This window comes from Felis catus, chromosome D4 (genome assembly GCF_018350175.1).
Source record: "Felis catus isolate Fca126 chromosome D4, F.catus_Fca126_mat1.0, whole genome shotgun sequence".
Lineage (NCBI taxonomy): Eukaryota > Metazoa > Chordata > Mammalia > Carnivora > Felidae > Felis > Felis catus.
Window position 1 is genome coordinate 71915970 of NC_058380.1, and position 20051 is coordinate 71936020.

The window sequence follows — 20051 nt, forward strand, 5'->3', positions numbered from 1 at the left end:
AATAAATAAATAAATAAATAAACAAATAAATAAATAAATAAATCTCCCTACCTTCCATTTTGTTAAGGATTTTAATGAGTAAATGTTTCTCACCATCTGAGTCCATTCTTATTATAATCAGCACCTGGTCAAAAATAAGAATTTCATATATCTCTGAAATAATTATTCTTTTCATAGTTATGCTACTATAACAAAAAAAAACAAGGTTCACTGGTTACATGAAAATAATGACAATAAGATTACCAAGTAAATATGTGTTATAAAAGAGGTCAGTGCTTAAACACAGAGGAATAAATTCTGGTAAGATCAAATATCAATGAGGAAAATATTCTAGGGTAGGGCATTCTTAGCATTCATGTACTTCCATATAGGTGATTGTATACATAAGTTGTCTCTGCCTGCATTGTTAGTGTTAAATTCGACTCAGACAAGTTTGAATTTGTTAGAGAAAACCAATGATTTGCTGCTATACTTTCCTACTTACCATCACAGCTCTTTTTTTGGCACGGGGTTGGGGGGAGGACAATAAATCAATTTCAATTTTTTAAATTTCTTACTGATTATTTTACTTTATTTTAATGACTTAGGCAAGTTATCCAAGTAACCACAGAGTTGGGGATAAAGATATAGGAGGGGCAAAGAGGAAGAAGAAGAAGAAGGCCACATTTACATCCAGATTTTGTGTAAAGTATTTGAAACATTTTTCAGCTTGAAAACATTTAAGAAAGTATTTCTTCTTAAGTCTTTTTTTTAAATGTTTATTTACCTTTGAGAGAGAGAGAGACAGACAGACAGACAGAGTATGAGCAGGGAAGGGGCAGAGAGAGAGGGAGACACAGAATACAAAGCAGGCTCCAGGCTGTCAGAATAGAGCCTGATGCAGAGCTCGAACTCATGAACTGTGAGATCATGACCCAAGCCAGGTGCTTAACCAACTGAACCACTCAGGCTTCCCCTCTTAAGTCTTTAGTAATGCAACCTTTATATGCTTGAAGTAGCGTGGGCAAAAATCCCCAATATAATCCAAGGCATAAACTAAGAGCTTTTTTTGTAGAATCATATGAGATGAGATTCTGGCTCAATATCTAAAAATAAATTATTGTAGTTTTGTTATCTGGTATATGCCCATGAACTTAAAAGTACCAGACAACAATTTTGAGATTTGGAGAGTCAATCCATAGAGAACTCTGTATAATAAAAATTAAAGTATTTTTAAATTCAAGACATATGAACAATGATGCAAAATCATCCTTTCTCTTGGTCTGATTCTGTTTTGTTAACTTACTTAAGGAGAAAACTGTCAAGGGACCAAATAGTCTAGACTACTTCATAATTTCAGAGTTAAATGCAAAAATCTATCTTATATCCAATTCCTTTTTTAAAATTAATTTATTTAAATTCAAGTTAGTTAATGTGTTGTGTAGTATTGGTTTCATGAGTAGAATCCAGTGATTTAACACTTACGTATAACACCCAGTGTTCATCCCAACAAGTGCCCTCCTTAATGCCCATCACCAATCCAATTCTTACTTAAGCTGATTACCGTTATCTGCTTTATTCCAGTACTTACATTAATCTGCTGTTCACTCTGCATCCAATTTAGTATCTGGCATCGCAGTTCTTGTATCTTGTAATTGGTTTCAGGCTTTTTTTCCCTAACAAACTGTACAATCTCCAGCTGTCTCCAAATGTTGTCCAGATAGGAGCCTAAAATGCTTCTGTAGATATCTTTTGCATTTGACAAATATCCTATTAAAAATAAAAGTAGGGGGAAAGGCATATCTTTTCATTCTTTGAGAAACTCCATGGTAAAAATTAAAAGGAAACAAGAGTCATAACAATTAAAATTTACTTTAATCCTTTTATGATTTTGATCAAAGATATTAATAGAAACCTTAAAATTGAGTAAAGCTTAAAATTATGTACCAAATGTCTCCTTTTAAGCTTACCACAACATACTTGAATATATCCCATCTTTTCCTGCCTTCTGGCTTGATCTACACTTACATTCAAGTCCTATGGAAATGCCACCCCATTGGAATTTTCTTAGTATTTTATCTGTAGAATAAATAGATTGTACTTGATTTTTGGTTCTTTATGTATATGACAATCTCAGCCTATAAGCTCTTGGGATAAATCCATGATATTTATGCATAATTTATTTGCATAACTGCAAAAACAGCAGAGCCTAAATTCAGACCCACTACAAGCAGTTTCCAAACACAGAATCCTGCGACCTATCCTTGTAAGTTCATCTTTAGTAAATTTAGATTGTATCCCGGGGTTTTTTGCCTAAAAGCTCTCCTGGTAATTCCACAACACAGTGAGTTCTGTGAATTACTGAAAAGCACCTAGCATAGTAACTTATGTAGGTCAGGTGTTCACTGAATATTTTGGCAATAAATAATATATTTTAAAATTATGTTTATGTTCACATTTTTATATTTATGTGCATATTCAAATTTTACATTAGTACAGCTTGACTGATGGGCAATTTAGACTGACTTATGTTCTATCTTTTTTTTTAAGTTTATTTTTGAGAAAGCAAGAAAGTGGGGAAGGGGCATAGAGAGAGAGGGGAGAGAGAGAGAATCCCAAGCAGCCTCTGCGCTGTCAGTGCAGAGCCCATCGCGGGGCTTGAACTCAAGAACTGTGAGATCATGACCTAAGCTGAAGTCCGACACTTAACCAACTGAGCCACCCAGGCGCCCCATGTTCTTTCTACCTTCTAATCTCCAAACCTCTTGCTGATTCTCTAGATCTAACTTTCTGAATGAGAAGCCTAATCCAGTACCATCCCTATTTCAATGGCACCCTATCATCTACAGAATAAGGTCTGAGCTCTTTTGTGCAGCTTACAAGGCTATTCATGATTTGGCTCTTTTTTATGTCTTCATGCTTAGTTCTTACCGCTTTCTACCTTGTACTCTTCACTTTAACTACATGAAACTGTATGCAGCACACCCACTGGGTCATTCTTATGGGCTCTTAATTCTGCCTGTAGTACCCTTTCATACTTTATTTACTTAGCAAACTCGTACTTATTTTTTTTTGTTGTTTTTTAACGTTTATTTATTTTTGAAAGAGACACAGCGTGAACAGGGGAGGGGCAGAGAGAGAGGAGACACAGAATCCAAAGCAGGCTCCAGGCTCTGAGCTGTCAGCACAGAGTCTGAAGTAGGGCTGGTACTCACAAACCATGAGATCATGACCTGAGCTGAAGTCAGAAGTTTAACAGACTGAGCCACCCAGGAGTTTATTTATTTTTAAATGAACATTCAGCTTAAAGGTAACAGTCTCCATCCTTTGTATCATTAGTACCTATCTTTACTACAGTACCCATTACACAATACTGAATTTATTTATGGGTTAAAGCCCAGAAGTGAGACTATACCTTTAATCTTGAAAGTCATTACCTTGCTAGCTTGGGAGAGGTAACAAATTGGCAGCTGGGAGAAAAAAACAGAATTCTAGAAGGGTACAGGGCAGGCAACCAGACCCCCATGGACTTTCTTTCTCTGCCACTATGCAAAGAAAAAAAGAAAAGAGGACAACCTAATTCACTCTTTGACTTTGAGAGGTTTAGAGTGAGAAATCTCTCCACTAAAAATGTCCAAAGTGTCTTGGTTATTCCTTATGGCTTGGGACCTAGGGCTTAAGAAGTTTGCTTGCCAACAAGAATTTTAATTTTACTTCTAGAGTATTCCTCAAGGTAGCCAAATAGCAATGACCAAGTTTGATTGAGCAAAAGTATTTCTTTGAGGAGCAAAAATCATTCAGCCCAAATACATAGTTCTTAGTGGTCTCACTTAATCCTTGTGTAGATCGTAAGAGTACTTAAAGGTGAATATACTTCAAATAATCCTCCATAAATATTATTTCTCTAATTCTAATTCTCTAATACTAGCAAGTTTGAGCAGCAGTGAGTCACAACTGCACTCTCTCTATAGCACGGAGAGCTCAGATGTTTTAGATTCTGATATTCTGCCTTATTATTATGCTTTAATAATCAGCCTTGCTTTTGGTAGGACTGGTGACCTTTCATGGAAGCTGATAAGTATAATGAAAACAGATGACTAAATAGAAGGACATGTGATATTACACCCTTACACCAATTGCAGGTTCTGTAAACTAGGGCTGGAGTCCCCAATCCATAGTTTTCTTGGGATGGAGGTAAAACAACATGATCCAGCATCAATACCCAAGTGGTTTAATTGGAGAAGAAAGGAAAAGCAACATGTTAGGATTTCTAAAGGTAGCTGTAACATAGTTATAATACTTGACCAGATAATACTAATACTTGGCCAAATATTATTATTTCCAGTGCTTAGAGGGAGGACAGCTGTAACTCATTGCTGCTCAGTATTTACCAAAACCGTGGATTAGAGAAATAGTTGTCTGGGTCATAGATTAGACAAAACCTCTGGGTCACAGATCAGAGAAAAATTATTTTCACTTTATATTTTAAATAGGTTCTAGAAATTCTAAATTATAAAACAATTCTATAAGTATACCATTACTAAACAAATCTAAATAATCCTGCAATAAGGGGCCTAAAGCAGTAGTAATGTATTGAGACAGGTATTTTAATGATTTTGATAGTTTGGAAATAATTTCCAAAATCTTAACATTTTGTAATATATTCAAATAGTTTGATTTTTACTTCAAAAGTAATTCATATCCTAATTTACATGTAAAACTAAAAAAACTGTAAAATATCTTACTACTAATAATTTGGTTATATTAGTTATATTCACCTAGCAAAGATTCAAAGCCACGACATTCAATGAGGACCTAAAATGTACATGCCAAAATATCACCTTACATTAAAAAGTAGTGCATGAAAATGATTATATAATCAAATCTGCTTGAGGCCATTATGAGTCTACAATTCAGGCCTAGATTAGAGAATCCTAAACCTATTTTTTTAAATGATGGTATTTGTTACAAATGATTTCTTTCAATGAATATAGGCAGCATAAAGTATACCTTCTATTAGAATTATGTCAAAATGTATATAGTGCTTAATGTGCAAGTAAAAGAGGAAATAAAAATATTTCAATAGGACTAAAAGGGGAAATAAAAATTTATCCCACTAACCCAATGCTGTGTCCAAGCAGCATGTTAAAAGGACATCTCTAATTGTTACCAGAAGATGTAAGAGAGCAGCATGCTTGTATGTCATTTCTCTTTCATCATTCGTACCTAAGCAAGCAGAAATATATTTAAAAACATAAGATACACATCAGAATTTTAGAACATGTATCAGAATGCTTAACAATAATAGCTAACATTCATTATCAGGTGCTTACTATATGCCAGGCTGTAGGTAAGCTGGTTATTTCATTGAATCTATAATAATAACCCTATCAGACAAGTTTATTATGATTCTCATTTTATGGATGAGGAAATAGTCTGAACAAGGTTAAGTAACTGTCCAAGGTCACTTTGTTTTTTTTTTTTTTTAAGTTTATTTATTTATTTTGAGAGAGACAGAGACAGCGTGAGTGGGGGAGGGGTTGAGAGAGAGAGAGAGAGAGAGAGAGAGAGAGAGAGAGAATCCCAAGTAGTCTCTGTGCTACCAGTGCATGATCTCACGAAATTGTGAGATCATGATGTGACCAGAAATCTACAGTCAGATGCTTAACCAACTGAGCCACCAGGCGCCCCTCTAAGGTCAATTTGTGAATAAATAAGTGGTGGAGCTGGCATTCAAACCCAGACAGCTAACCTTATATTCTTGTTGTTCATATTCTTGTTGCTTACAAAGGATATTCAATTATTTCTACTCTTGGTAGGAAAAAAGGCCAGTGATTCCCAGTTATGAAACAAAAAGCAAATTCAACTCATAACTTGCCAACTGGTGAAGAGAAAGATGGGGATCATAACATAAAGCAATACCTTGAAATGGAGGTAGACACCTGGGAATATTTGTCCAAAGATATGACTCAAACAAGAGGTGTATTTACAATACAAGAGATGTATTGGCTACTTAATGTGTTCCATGTAGTTCCAGAGCTTTCTGAAGATGATAGATTGGATTTTACTATGTGCAAAAGTGAAACCAAGAAGATAGGAGTCTAGGCCCACTGCCCCAATTCAACCAGAGAAGCTCTACTTTTCCATGTTTTATATAATGGGATCCCATGAAATATTTATTTGTACAAAACGTTCTGCTGAAAAATTTGAAAATTGCTCATCTAATCAATTAGTGAAGATCAAGGCAAATAAGAAGCAGTCACTGGGAACAAGGGGCAACAGGAGAACCATTTATGGGTTAGTATATTCAGCCCCTCTAAGGACTTGCGGAAACAAGTCAATCATGACCTGGAATGGATAAGAACAGGGCAGAGAAACAAGATTTGGTATCATTTTTCTTCTGTCTTTAGGAGAACATTTCTTGAACATCTCTTATGCCAATCTGCAGCTGATGAATTCTTTCAGCTTTCATGTGTCTGAAAACATCTTCATTTTACCTTTGCTTTCATAATGTTTTTGCCTAGTGTAGACAACTAAGGTTTTTTTCTTTCAGTATTTCAAAGATTTTACTCCACTGTCTTTTCACCTGAATTATTTCTGACAAGAAATTATGTCATCCTTAGCTTTGCTTTCCTTATGTAACATACTTTTTCTTTTCCCTCTGGCTGCTCCTACAATTTTCTCTTTACTGCGAGTTTTGAGCGATTTGATTATGATATGCCTCGGTGTGGCTTTATTATGTTTCTTGTGCTTGCTGTTCACTGAGTTTCTTGGATCTATGGGTTTTAGTTCTTACTAAGTTTGGAAAGCTTTTAGTCATTATTTTTTCAAATATTTTTCTCTTTACCCTCTTTTTACCTCTCCTTTGAGAATTCTGGTTGCTATTATGTCTGGCTATCTGAAGTTGTTTCACAGCTCGCTGATGCTCTTTTCTTTCTTTTTTTAGATTTTTTTTTACCTACCCGTGTTTTATTTTAGCTTCTAGTGCTATGTTTTCAAGTTAACTAATCTTTTCTTTTGCAATATTTAATCTGCCATTAATCCCATCTAGTGCATTTTTTCATCTCATGCATTGTAGTTTCATTTCTGGAAGCTTGATTTGTGTCCTTTATATGTCCCTAACTTACTGAACATATGGAACATAGTTATAAAAAGTTTTAGTGTCCTTCTCTAATAATACTAACATCTTTGTCAGTACTGAGTTTGCTTCGATTGATTATTCTCATTATGGGTTGTGTTTTCCTGTCTCTTGTTATGCCTGATAATCTTTGATTGGATGTCAGACACTGTGAATTCTATCTTGTTGGGTGCCCCATGAATTATGAGTTTTTCTAGCCTAGCTGGTGGTAGCAGGCATTATTCCCTGCCCTGTGTGAATGCAGGGTGCTATTCCCTCTAATCCCATCAGATGGTTTCCTTCCCCAACCTCAAGTGGTTTCCTCATATACGTATACTCTTTGATCAGTACTCTGCCGAATACTCTGTGTGAAGCTCTCTGTTCTCTAATATTCTATCCTTTGACCTCTAGCCAAGAGGCTAGATGGCCTTGGTCTCCCTGGACACTCAGTTCTGTTTCCTCAGTGCAGACTGTCCACTTGACTCTGCCCCGGTACCTCTCCCTGTGCTATGGCCTGGCAACTCTTTCAAGGCAGTAAGCTAGGGCAATGGTAGGGCTCACCTTGTTTCCCATCTCTCAGGAATCACTGTGCTTCACTGCCTGATGTGTAGGATCTTAAAAACTGGTTTCATGTATTTCATCTTTGTTTTTGTTTTTTTTTTCCTCCTTGAAGGAGGGTAAATCCAATCCCTGTTTCTCCATCTTGTCAAAAGTTAAGGAGTGACTTTAATTAATCTATTTTTTTACCTCCCCCCCCACCCCACTTTTGGGAGGGAATTAGGTGGTTCAGATGTTAACAATAATAGGGTTAATTTGGTTTGGGGGCAATAGGAACCTGTCAAGTAATATATGTCAATTAGGAGTATCACTGAGAAGCAAAGCCAGATGATATTCATTACCTATTTCTCCTCACTTAGCTGATCCTCCAATATTGGTTTATGGTTATCATATGCTGAATTACAGTTATGCCTTCATCCATGACTAATTACTATACCTTCTATATTCAATTTTTACTCATTTGATAAAACAATCCATAACTTTATATCCTTTTAAATAGTATGATTTTTATTTGTACTCACCTTGCTGAATAGCATCACTTATTACTTTTTCTTGTTCCTTTAAGAGGAATCTTGTTTCATCAAAAATGACAGTGGCAAATGTCCAATTAGCAGCAGGGAGAGTACAGAGGCATACAAGTTTTTTTAAGATAGGAGTAGCTGCTGCTTCTAGGAGACAGAATGCTTGGCACTGGCTATCTGTGAAAATAAAAGCATTAAAGATAGTGTTTTATAAGGATGGTATGCTTGCTCTTTTTGACAAACCAATTAAACATGTCACTTCTTGGAAAACTGAACTCCATCCTAATTCTTTTCTGAGTAAAGATCAAGAGATTGTACAGAGGCTCATTTTAGAATATTTATTCTAAATAAACTAATAACAACAAAACCAAAAACCCTCTGTAGAATTAGTATAATTTTATGACTATCCTGCTTATTAGAAAATATTTATTCGTTAACTAATTTGGCATGGCAAGTATGAAGAGCCATATAAAGAGAACCACATAATATTTTTTCTTCTCCCCCCACTGAAATTAGCTTACAACCTTAAGCCAAACAAATTTATAACAATGACAAATTGTTTCTAGTTTTCACTAGAATGTCAATAAAGATTTGCATTACCATCTAAAGGTTGTAAATAAAACTGAAGAGAATGAAAAGATATTAAAAAACAGTGTCATATTTTCTTATTGATGTTAATAATGAGCATATTCTTTTTTGTTTTTGCTCTGAATTTTTTAAATTTATTTTTCATTTATTCTGAGAGACAGAGACAGAGTGAGCGAGGGAGGGGCAGAGAGAGAGAGGGAGACACAAAATCCGAAGCAGGCTCCAGGCTCTGAGCTGTCAGCACAAAGCCCAACATGGGCTTGAATTCATGAAACCGTGAGATCATGACCATAGGACTGACACACCACATGCACCAGCGGGTAAGACTTCCAGAGGACTCGGTCACACCAGGAAGGCAGGTTGTATTTCATCCCTGTGGCTTTCTGCTTAGTGTAGGCATATTAGTCCCGAGTCAGTCTTTCAAAACGGTAGGTGGGCAAGAACATGATTTCTTCCTCCTCAAAGTGTAAGAAGACCTTCTGCTCCTTCCTCTCCATCACCAGCTGGTCATGGGACAGGAGGTCTGCGTACTGCTGCTGCTTGATCTTCTGGACAATGGTTTCTGCCTCCCAGGTGGGAAGGTCCACACAGTAGTTCAGATCACCAAGCCAGAAGAGGTGGGTAAAGTGGTGAGTGGTGTTAAAAGGACTCAGTTTCTTGTCTCCCAGAGCAGAAGCCAGGGAATGTTCATATAGTTTTGGTTTTGTCTGAGTTTCTTTTCACTTCCAGAAGTCAAATGGCTGTTAACAAAGCCCTAGGAGGTTCTGTTGAACATAAATGACACCCCCACGGCTCCCTTGTTTCTCAGCGTGTTGGCGATGCCCGTCTTCACATTGTTGGTGCAGATGTGACTGATGTGGTTCTCATGCTCCAGCTTGGCCAGCACTACGATTTGGATATTCCAGAGGGTGTGGATGGCAACTGTTTTAAAAGTCATGCTGGTGATTTCTTGCAGGGAGTGTCTGAGTATCTCCAGCCACTCCTTCTCTCCCAGGGGGTCTTCCTGGGTGCTGATCACATAGATGTCATGAGGGATGTAATCGGCAGAGTCATCCTGAGTCTTTCCCTGCCCCTTGGAGAGAAACCAGAACGTGATCTTCTTGGGGGGGGGGTGTTACCCATGTTCCAGGTGCTGATGAAGATGGTGATCATGTCTGGCTCTGCTTGCTCCGAGTACTTATTCTTCATCTGCTGGAGAAGCTGGCAGAAACCTTCTCTCTTTTTGGAATCAGCAAAAACATATTCCTTCCACAAGGTCTTATCCTTCTCAGTTTCCACCAAAATCACCAACTTGTTCAGAAACGTCTGAGACTTGATGAGCTGCAGGATCTTATTGTGGCTGTAGAACTTGTCCTCAGAACCATCTTTGGACTTCTTAATTATCAGTTTCCCAGACTCAACATCAACTTTGAGCTGCAGCTTCTGAGGAATCCCCAGGGATTCTGACTTTACCTCAAAGGTGACGGGAAGGATGAGGGAACGTTGATGGGGAGACTTGGTGCCTTCATGCAGCAAGGCCTTGACCTTGTCTTCAGTGGAGGTCAAGATATTCGTCAGTTGGCTGACCTTGGCCACCATGTTGATTGGATTGGCCTCACCAGGCACCTGAGGCCATGGAGGGAGGCCAGGGGAGAGCTGCTGGTCAAACAGCCTCTGCAGAGACTCCAGGGAGGGGAGAGTCTGGGTGACTTTGCTGGAAGCAGGAGACTGAGCATGATATTCTTAAGCAGGCTGTTCTTTAGGAGTCGAAGAATATTCTTCACAGCAGAAGCAAACATTTTAATCAGTATTGTTTAATCATTTAAACAATAGCTTTAAAAAAATTTTTTTAAGCGTTTATTTATTTTTGAGAGAGAGAGAGAAAGAGAGGTATGCACAAGCATGGGAGGGGCAGAGGATGAGGGAGACAGAATCTGAAGCAGGCTCCAGGCTCTGAACTGTCAGGACAGAGCCCAGTGCAGGGCTAAAACCCACGGATTGCAAGATCATGACCTCATCCAAAGTTGGATGCTTAACCAACTGAGCCACCCAGGTGCCCCAACGGCGGTAGTTTTTTTAACATCATGCTGACAATGGGTAAAAGAATAGAGGGAGTAAGCAACATCAGTTCATTTTTCCAGACTGGGCAGAACGGTGTGAGCAGCTGTAGTCTGCTGTTGTCTGATGAATATAGAGAAGCAGGAGTTTAAATGAAGGGAGAAATAACACTGAGTGGACTGGAGTAGGGCAATGGAAACGGGCAGAGGCAGTGAATGGGGGCGTTCCAGGCCCAGGAATAACTTGAAAGTAGGAATGGCATGATGAAACATCTGAAACAAGTGAAGAAAATAACATGGAAAATCAGGTATGTCCTAGATACTCAGAAAAGGCTTCAAGTTCACTTAATTTGAATGCACTTTAAAAGCATACAGCATACCTGATGCTTGAATTTCAATGACCTTGTCTACTTTCCTTTCCTGACTTATTTTCTCTACAGCTTTATTAGTACAAACGATGGGACTTTCTTCTTGAAGAGTCAAGGAATGTTCTTCTTTATCTTGAAATTCTAATAAAAATATTAATTTGCATTATTCAGGGAAACTTAATGTCACGTTACTTAAAATGCTTTGATATAATATGATCATAATTGTTAAAGTTCTTCCTTGAAATATGTCAGTATTAAAGTGAACAACTATTCAGGTCAATGGACGTAACAACAGTGCTGGGTAGGAAGCTGAATGACCATAACAGAAAGAATCTTGGCATCAAATCACTGTTTCAGTCTCAATTCTGGCACTAGCTTCAGTGTCCTCATATGTAAAATACAGATAAATATATCTATTGTGAATACTGTTATAAGGAATAAATACCAAGTACAGTTCCTGACACCTAAAAGGCACATACAGCTCAACTTCATTTCTCTGTGACTTTCCATATACCCTTCCTTCTGCTATTAATTCTTTCCTATGCCCCAAGCCCTCCCTATCTCCAACCTTTTTTAATTAGGTCAATTCTTACCACTCACCCTTTAGGTCTCAGGCATTTTCTCTGAGCCTATAAGCTTCTCAAGATCAGCAACAGTATCATATTTATCTCTAATATGTAATTTACTGCCTGGCATACAGTTCAGTTGTCTTCCTTCTTTTCTAAGTAGTGTGGAGGATTACAAAATATATATAACTAATTAATTTATTTATAGTTACTTATTTTAACTAGATACCAAAGTCATCTATTAATAATATGATTACCAAATAATTTTAGAAACATAATACCACCTTGAAACATTTTAATATTTGAACTTTAAATATATGGTGAAAACAATGGAGTAAAATATCCTAAACTAGATTATGTTATTATTTTCAAGTATATTTTTCATTAGCTATAAATAATTGGAATAGTTATGATTAAATAATACTAATTACTAGAGTTTTTGAGGGGGCCTAATAAGTTGTAACATTCTTTGTTGCCCTGAATTAATTATAAAATAAGGGAAGAAGTAAAATATATATACCAAAACATTACCTTTATTACTAACAAAGGCTAAGTTGGAAAAAGGAGCTTAGTTTGAGAATCAAATGGGCTGGCTGTGGACAGCAGAATTCCACATTAACAATATATAAGATGGTAAGACCTAAGTATGCTGTGACTCTCACACATATATATTCTTGTACTTAATTCTTCTGAGTAACTTATGTCAAACATATTCTAGAATACCTATTTTTCCTTTTTTACCGGAAGTGAAATGATATGACACATACTACCTTTGATATGGTTTTAAGCAGTGAATGTAAAACAGTTACAACCCAGACAGAAACTCTTTGTTAAAGTTAAAAAGAGTAATAAGCAATCAAATGGGCAAAATGTTCTCAAGTACACATTATAAGTTATAATACTGAGAACTGTCAGCTAAAAGAGAAAAAACAATGGCAGAACAATCAACAAAAGTTAGAAATACCATGAATCTGTATGGCCAAGCTGTAGAAATCAAGTTTTACAAATAGTGACTTTTTCACAAGTTCAAATGCACTTTTAAATTTTTTGGAAAATACATATCTACATCCATGTCTAAATACATATACAAATATCCACATCGATCTCCATACTCAATAAGTATCATGAACGAAAGATGTTTTCTTTGGCTTTGAAAAATAATATATTCTATTTGAAAGAGCTTTATTTCCTTACCTTCTGTAGTAAATTATATATTTAGTCCTTAAAGCTATCATATTTATGTCAAACTATTACTAAGTTACCCACCATCATTTTCTTTACTGCCCGTGAGTTCAGTCTTTGAGGTGCAAGTTCTATGTTTATTTCGCAGTACAATAAAGTCATTCAAAAGGTCCAAATCATTCTTCCATTTTCTACCTTGTTTAAAAGATGATTTTTCAATTTTTGGAGAGGAAGATGATTCAATAGATGGTACTGTGCAGTTAAGTTCCAAGTAATCTTCATTTTCTTTATTTTGGCTTATTCTATAAACTAATTCTAGATCATTCTTTGGTTTTTCTTCTTTTGTTGGTCTTTTAACAGATATATAGTCATCAGAAAAACACAGGTCTGGTATTTCTTTTGCCAGAGATGAAATCTTTTGTGGGAGCAATAAACGATCATTTGTAGATTTCTCATTAATAAGTGCAATAGGCGAGGAACAACTTTTATATTCTAGCCATGCTGAAAACAGAAAATAAAAATATCCAAATGACATCCATGAATAAATGGGTGCTCTGCTAGGGTATTAGGATAACTTTTATTTATAGGTTCTTATTAATATAATTTGATCCTTAAAAGTACTTTGTTTATTGCTTTGAAAATCAATTTTGGCCTGAATAAAATAAATTTTTTAAAAGGGCAAAATTTCTGCACCTTTTTTTCTTACTACTGGAGTTAGGTTACCAGGTAAAGAATTCCAGAAAAGTCCTATTGCCAATAGGCTTAGAATTAAGTCTAAAGGTCAAAAACTTAGGTATCAAGCAATTGACAGATCAGAAGAATATACTTATAATACATATACTTGAAAAGAACTGTATCCAATATATATAAAAAACTCTCCTAGTTTAATATTTAAAAAGCAAAGCCAATTTAAAATTTGACAAAATATTTGAACAATACTTCATATAAGATATGTACATGCTACAACATGGATGAATCTTGAAAACATACTAAATGAAAGAAGCCAGTCACAAAAGACCACATATTGTATGATTCCATTTATATGAAAGATCCAGAATAGGCAATCTATACAGGCAGAGAATAGATTAGTGGTTCCACAGCTGTAGAAAATGGGGAGTGGGGCGCCTGGGTGGCACAGTCGGTTGAGCGTCCGACTTCAGCCAGGTCACGATCTCGCGGTCCGTGAGTTCGAGCCCCGCATCAGGCTCTGGGCTGATGGCTCAGAGCCTGGAGCCTGTTTCCGATTCTGTGTCTCCCTCTCTCTCTGCCCCTCCCCCGTTCATGCTCTGTCTCTCTCTGTCCCAAAAATAAATAAACGTTGAAAAAAAAAAAAAAGAAAGAAAGAAAATGGGGAGTGACTGCTAATGGGTACAAGATTTCTTTTGAGCGATGACAAAAATGTTCTAAAATTGATCGTGGTGATGATTACACAATTTTGTGACTACTAAAAACCACTGTATGGTGTACTTTAGAGTTGTATGGCATTTGAATTATATTTCAGTAAAGCTATAATATATTTTTTAATGTTTACTTACTTATTTTGAAAGAGAGAGAAAGAGAGCGAGTGAGCAGGGGAGGTGCAGAGAGAGGGAGAGAGAGAGAATCCCAAGCAGGCTTTGCATTGTCAGCAGAGTCCAATGCAGGGATCGAACCCATGAACCACGAGATCATGACCTGAGCCAAAACCAAGAGTTGAATACCCAACTGACTGAGCCACCTAGAAGCCCCTATAATATATTTTATTTATTTATTTATTTTTTATTTATTTTTGGGACAGAGAGAGACAGAGCATGAACGAGGGAGGGGCAGAGAGAGAGGGAGACACAGAATCAGAAACAGGCTCCAGGCTCTGAGCCATCAGCCCAGAGCCTGACGCGGGGCTCGAACTCACGGACCACAAGATCGTGACCTGGCTAAAGTCAGACGCTTAACCGACTGTGCCACCCAGGCGCCCCTATAATATATTTTTTAAAGCAAGATATACAAATGGCCAATGACCATGTTAACTGATGTTCATCATCATTAGTCATCAGGAAAATACAAATTAAAAGCACAATGAGATACTACAACACACCCATTAGAATGGCTGAAATTAAAGACTGTCAATACCAACCGTTGGCAAGGATATAGAATAACTAGAACTCTCACACATTGCTAATGTGAATGTACAATCTTGCAACCACGTTGGAAAACAATTTACTAGTTTCTTATGAAGTTAAATATACACCTACCATAAGACCCAGTAATTGTACTCATAGGTATTCATTCAAGAGAAATGATAACATATGTTCACAAAAAGGCTTCAATAAGAAGATTCATAGAAGTTTTATTCCTAACTTTCCCTGTAAAAACCTGGGAAATAAATTGAGGAGAGTGGATAAACAAACTGGGGTACATCCATATGAAAAATTCTTCAGTAACAAGAAGTGAATAGCAATACACACAGCATTGTAAATGAATCTCAAAAATGTTATGCTGAGTGGAAGAAGCCAAACACAAAGGAGTTACTATATGATTCCATAAATGAAATTCTAGAATACGGAAAACTAATACATAGTGACAGAAGGTAGACCAGTGGTTACCTGGGGTCAGGGGTGAAGGTTAGAAGAAGAGAAGGGTGGGAACCACAGAATGCAAAGGAGCACGGGGAACTTTTTGCGTGATAGAAATAGTCTATATCTTCATTGTGGTGGTAGTTTCATTGGTATGCACATTTGTCAAAATCCATAAGACTGTACAGTTAGAATGGGTACATTTTATTATATGTATATTATATCTTGTAAAATTTATTTGCAAAAAAGCTTAAATGCCTATAGGCCCAGATAAATGAGGTATGTTACTGAGGGAAGTATATGCTTAAATCATAATCTTTTTTTTAATGTTTAAATGTTTGAAATTTTTTTAAATGTTTACTCATTTTTGAGAGAGAGAGAGAGAGAGAGAGAGAGAGAGAGAGAGAGAGAGAGAGTGCAAGCAGGGGCAGGGCAGAGAGAGAGGGAGACACAGAATCTGAAGCAGGCTCCAGGCTCTGAGCTGTCAGCACACAGCTGGATATGAGTCTGGAATCCACAAACCGCAAGATCATGACCTGAGCCAAAGTTGGCCACTTAAATGACTGAGCCACCCAGGAGCCCCTAAATCATAATCTTTAGGATGATAAATTTTGAACTTTTTTCTTCCAAAATGTAGAACTTTTTTCTTGCAATAATTGTTTTTGTTTTTGTTTTTATTAGAGATACTGGTATCAGAAACATTTTACTTTCCTCTTAATTACACTAAATGTAAGATAAAAGTGCAAAAGTAATGCTAAATGCCAATTAACATCTGGCCTCAATTTATGGGTGCTGGGAACTGTGGCAAATTGGAGGCGGGTGAGCTGCTATAGGCCTGTCTAAAGTGGTGAGCTGCTATTGGCTCCAGGCAGTTGTTGCCATATAAGAATAAGGGTCTGGTCTTTGAAAAAAAATTTTTTTTATTTTTAAAAAAATTTTTTTTTCAACGTTTATTTATTTTTGGGACAGAGAGAGACAGAGCATGAACGGGGGAGGGGCAGAGAGAGAAGGAGACACAGAATCTGAAACAGGCTCCAGGCTCCGAGCCATCAGCCCAGAGCCCGATACGGGGCTCGAACTCACGGACCGCGAGATTGTGACCTGGCTGAAGTCGGACGCTTAACCGACTGCGCCACCCAGGCGCCCCAGGTCTTTGAAATTTTAAAGACAATCTCAAAATACATGTCATTTATGTGTAACCCTCCAAATTGTAAATGTTGGTAACTAAATAAAATACCAGGACCTGAGTGCTACCAGTTTGCAACCTCTGAGATATTTTCTAGAGATATCCTGGTATGTTTAGTAGGCAAATATGAACTGTTTATCATTTCACTTTCCTGAATATTTTCCTCTACTATTTAACCAGCCCTATCCTGACAACTTGGTAATGAGTTCTTGATACTATTACTGCTTTTTAGACTTCAGAATTAAACTATCATCATAATTCTATTGGATATCAAGGTGAATCATATGTTTTATTTTAACCTCAAAATAGTTACATATCATAATAAAGACTTTACTAGTCTTATAGATTTAACACATTATTCTGGAAATTTGAAGACCCCATAAAATCTTCCCCTCCTTTTTCTTTGTCTAGCAATCTGACTTAATCTCTTTTAAAATTATTCTTCTACCCTGAGTAATCATCTAGGCCTTAGGATAGACTGGTGTGCATTTCTTTAACATAGTCTATCTATCCTCCCTTCTACCAAAGCCCTCTGTCTTCTGTCTTTGAAACATCTCTTTGCTGATAACAATTCTTGCCCCAATTCCTATCTCCTTAGAGCAGTCTCCTAATATACACAATTTCTAAAATTCACTTTTAAATATATTATTTACTCTATAACAAACTAAAAGTGAGCTTTACCAACTTCTTTAAGATCTAAATTTAGTAACTATTGCACAAAGATTTAAAAATAATTCATAAATACTTCAAAAAAGTATAATTCAGACTAAGAATACTCCATTTACTATAGTGGCACATATAGCAACCAAAATACTTGAAAGATAGGTACTTACAAGACATTTTTTGCTGTCTTAAATTGTATAATTGTATAAGTAACTTAAAATGTTGAGTAAACTCTTTGGTAACAAAGGAAGCTTATATATTGTTGAACACAGGTTACTACATATTATTGAATACCCAGAGTTCCCCTGTCAGATCAAAAAATAACAGTGCTGGTTTGTGTCTAAGCTGATGTAGACAAACATTGAGCTGGAAATTAATCACTTATAAAAAGAAACAAAGTCACTTTAATTGAAAATGGCTAGAAATTTAAAAACTGAGACTATAGAATTTTAGGACAGTAAATGATTTTACGATGAGCTAGTCAAACTTCATTTTTTTTCAAGGAAGAAAGTGGGGCTTTGTGAAGCTCAAAGTTATAAATTCTGGCAGAGCCAGAACTAATACTGAATGCTGGAATTTAGTTATATCTTCCCAAGCACCTAATGGAAAGCCAGTATCAAACATTTTCTCATTCTGAATAATCCACACAAGTGATATTTACTATTATGTACTTACACTCAAATTGAAGTACTTTTGTAGGCAAAAATATCTCCATTTTAGTATCATCAGCAGATAGATCATCATGACACAAATATGTATTCAGATGTTCCAAAGTTTCTGTCTCCATTAGATTTAGTCCTTCTTTTTCCCACCACTCTGGGTTTACAGGATCAACTACAAGGCTTTCTTCTTCAACAGAAAATATCTTTTTCAAATCTGTAACTAAATATTGACTATTGGGCTCTTCAGCTCTTGGCACTTACAAAACAATAACAAACCAAACAACAAAAAGAGACAGTCCACAGAGAAAAAGAGATGAAAAACACAATAAATAGAACCACACTGAAAATTGCTTATGAAATAGATTTTCACACATTGGGGAAAAAAGTGAAAATTGAAGTTATAGCTAGTATTTTGTCTTCAAGATGCTAATATTTGTAATACTCTAGCAGTTGAAGTTACATAAGGGATGTTTTTCAATCTATGGAAATATCATGAAGTTAAAATTATTCTAATATTTAGTAGGAGACAGAACCATTATTTTGACCATTTTAGTAATTACTAAATTAATATATTTAATAAAATTTTGAAGAATTAATTTTGAAGAATTTAATTAATTAAATTAAATTTGAGATTCTAATTTATTATAATGAGCCTAAACAAGAAGATATATTTGATCAGATTTCATGATGGCTATCATCTTATATATTGTGGCACAGAGATTTCTCCCTCATTACTTTAAACTAAATAGTGCAAATCATAATGTAGGGAGGAATCAAAGTAGCACAACTACTTAATATTATTATCTGCATTATAAGCATCTACCCAAAATTAAAATGAAAAATTTCAAAATCTTAATTTAGAACTGTGATTTTTTTTTTTAATTTTTTTTTCAACGTTTTTTATTTATTTTTGGGACAGAGAGAGACAGAGCATGAACGGGGGAGGGGCAGAGAGAGAGGGAGACACAGAATCGGAAACAGGCTCCAGGCTCTGAGCCATCAGCCCAGAGCCTGACGCGGGGCTTGAACTCACGGACCGCGAGATCGTGACCTGGCTGAAGTCGGACGCTTAACCGACTGCGCCACCCAGGCACCCCTAGAACTGTGATTTTTATAATGACCGTAACAATAATAAAGAAATAACAAAACTGACAATACATTTCTACTGATTATACGGTTTCACCTTTACTTTTTGTTTAGCATTCAAAGTCAATTAATCTTTACCTGTAAGCAAAAATGGTTGCAAAGAGCTTTCTAACTGCCACACCATATGGTATTCGGTAGCCGATTCTTCAGCAGTAAGCAAACTACTGAAAAAGAAGAGTTACAGCTTAATACATTGATAATATTGAGGCTTTTTGCATAAGAAAAGTTTAAGAAAGTTCTTTTTCTAAGTATTTCTTACATTCGAAAGCAGTGAAAAATTAACTCTGTAAGTGTGTAAAGCTAAGTAGAGAGTTCCATAAGCCAAATTTCAAATACTTGGTTTTCCTCCCCCTGGGAAGGTGTGGCAGTGTGTTACCTGAATTGCTCCTGCTTGCCTATAACTTACTCCTTCCTCTAGCTCCCTCAGTGGAACACTTCCAACTATGAAGTGTGCCAGCACCAACCCTACAAACCACCCCAAATAAAAATACAATTTAGGTAAAATTACTGTGTTTTCCATACAAAACAGTAGCTTTAACACAAGTTTTTACAAAATGGGCTTGTCCCCAAGTCCATTTTAAACAAATTCTGGAGCCTCTGCTGGCTGAGAGTCAGAATTATGAAATGAAAGAACAGTTCTGTCTGTTCTACCTTCTCAGGAAGGTAAAAGTTTAGTCCTAAAGTTTAGTTCAGGTCCTTCATTCTTGGTGTGTGTGTGAGTGAATGATTTATGTCTGTTTGCATGTTACAGGGTGCTAGGAGGAGAAAGGAAGAAATATGCATGACAATTAGTATCTATCACAGTTTATCAGTAGCTATGAAGTTACTAGCCTTGATAGGGAAGATACCATTAATCCATAAACCCCTTAATCTATGGCTGCAAATCTCTTACTCCAAGGCAAAAATTGATGGTATTCTGTTTCTCTG

At 36.3% G+C, this 20051-nt stretch overlaps 1 protein-coding gene and 1 pseudogene across 12 annotated transcripts in view; both read right to left on the minus strand.

Moving 5' to 3' along the window:
* SHOC1 (shortage in chiasmata 1) overlaps window positions 1-20051 on the minus strand; it is an 85566-nt gene that overhangs the window by 26860 nt on the left and 38655 nt on the right. For 8 of the 12 annotated variants that reach the window (XM_045042838.1, XM_045042834.1, XM_045042835.1 and 5 more), the window contains 8 exons: window positions 19203-19288; window positions 17992-18234; window positions 13000-13416; window positions 11180-11308; window positions 8176-8352; window positions 5101-5205; window positions 1571-1749; window positions 52-124 (listed from right to left, as the gene is read on the minus strand). In XM_045042838.1, coding sequence (XP_044898773.1) covers window positions 52-124; window positions 1571-1749; window positions 5101-5205; window positions 8176-8352; window positions 11180-11308; window positions 13000-13416; window positions 17992-18234; window positions 19203-19288 — 1409 coding nt within the window. The remainder of the gene's footprint in view (window positions 1-51; window positions 125-1570; window positions 1750-5100; window positions 5206-8175; window positions 8353-11179; window positions 11309-12999; window positions 13417-17991; window positions 18235-19202; window positions 19289-20051) is intronic. The other 4 variants (XM_045042836.1, XM_019816321.2, XM_045042840.1 and 1 more) reach the window with 3 other exon arrangements.
* Window positions 8940-10652, minus strand: LOC109493919 (annotated as a pseudogene).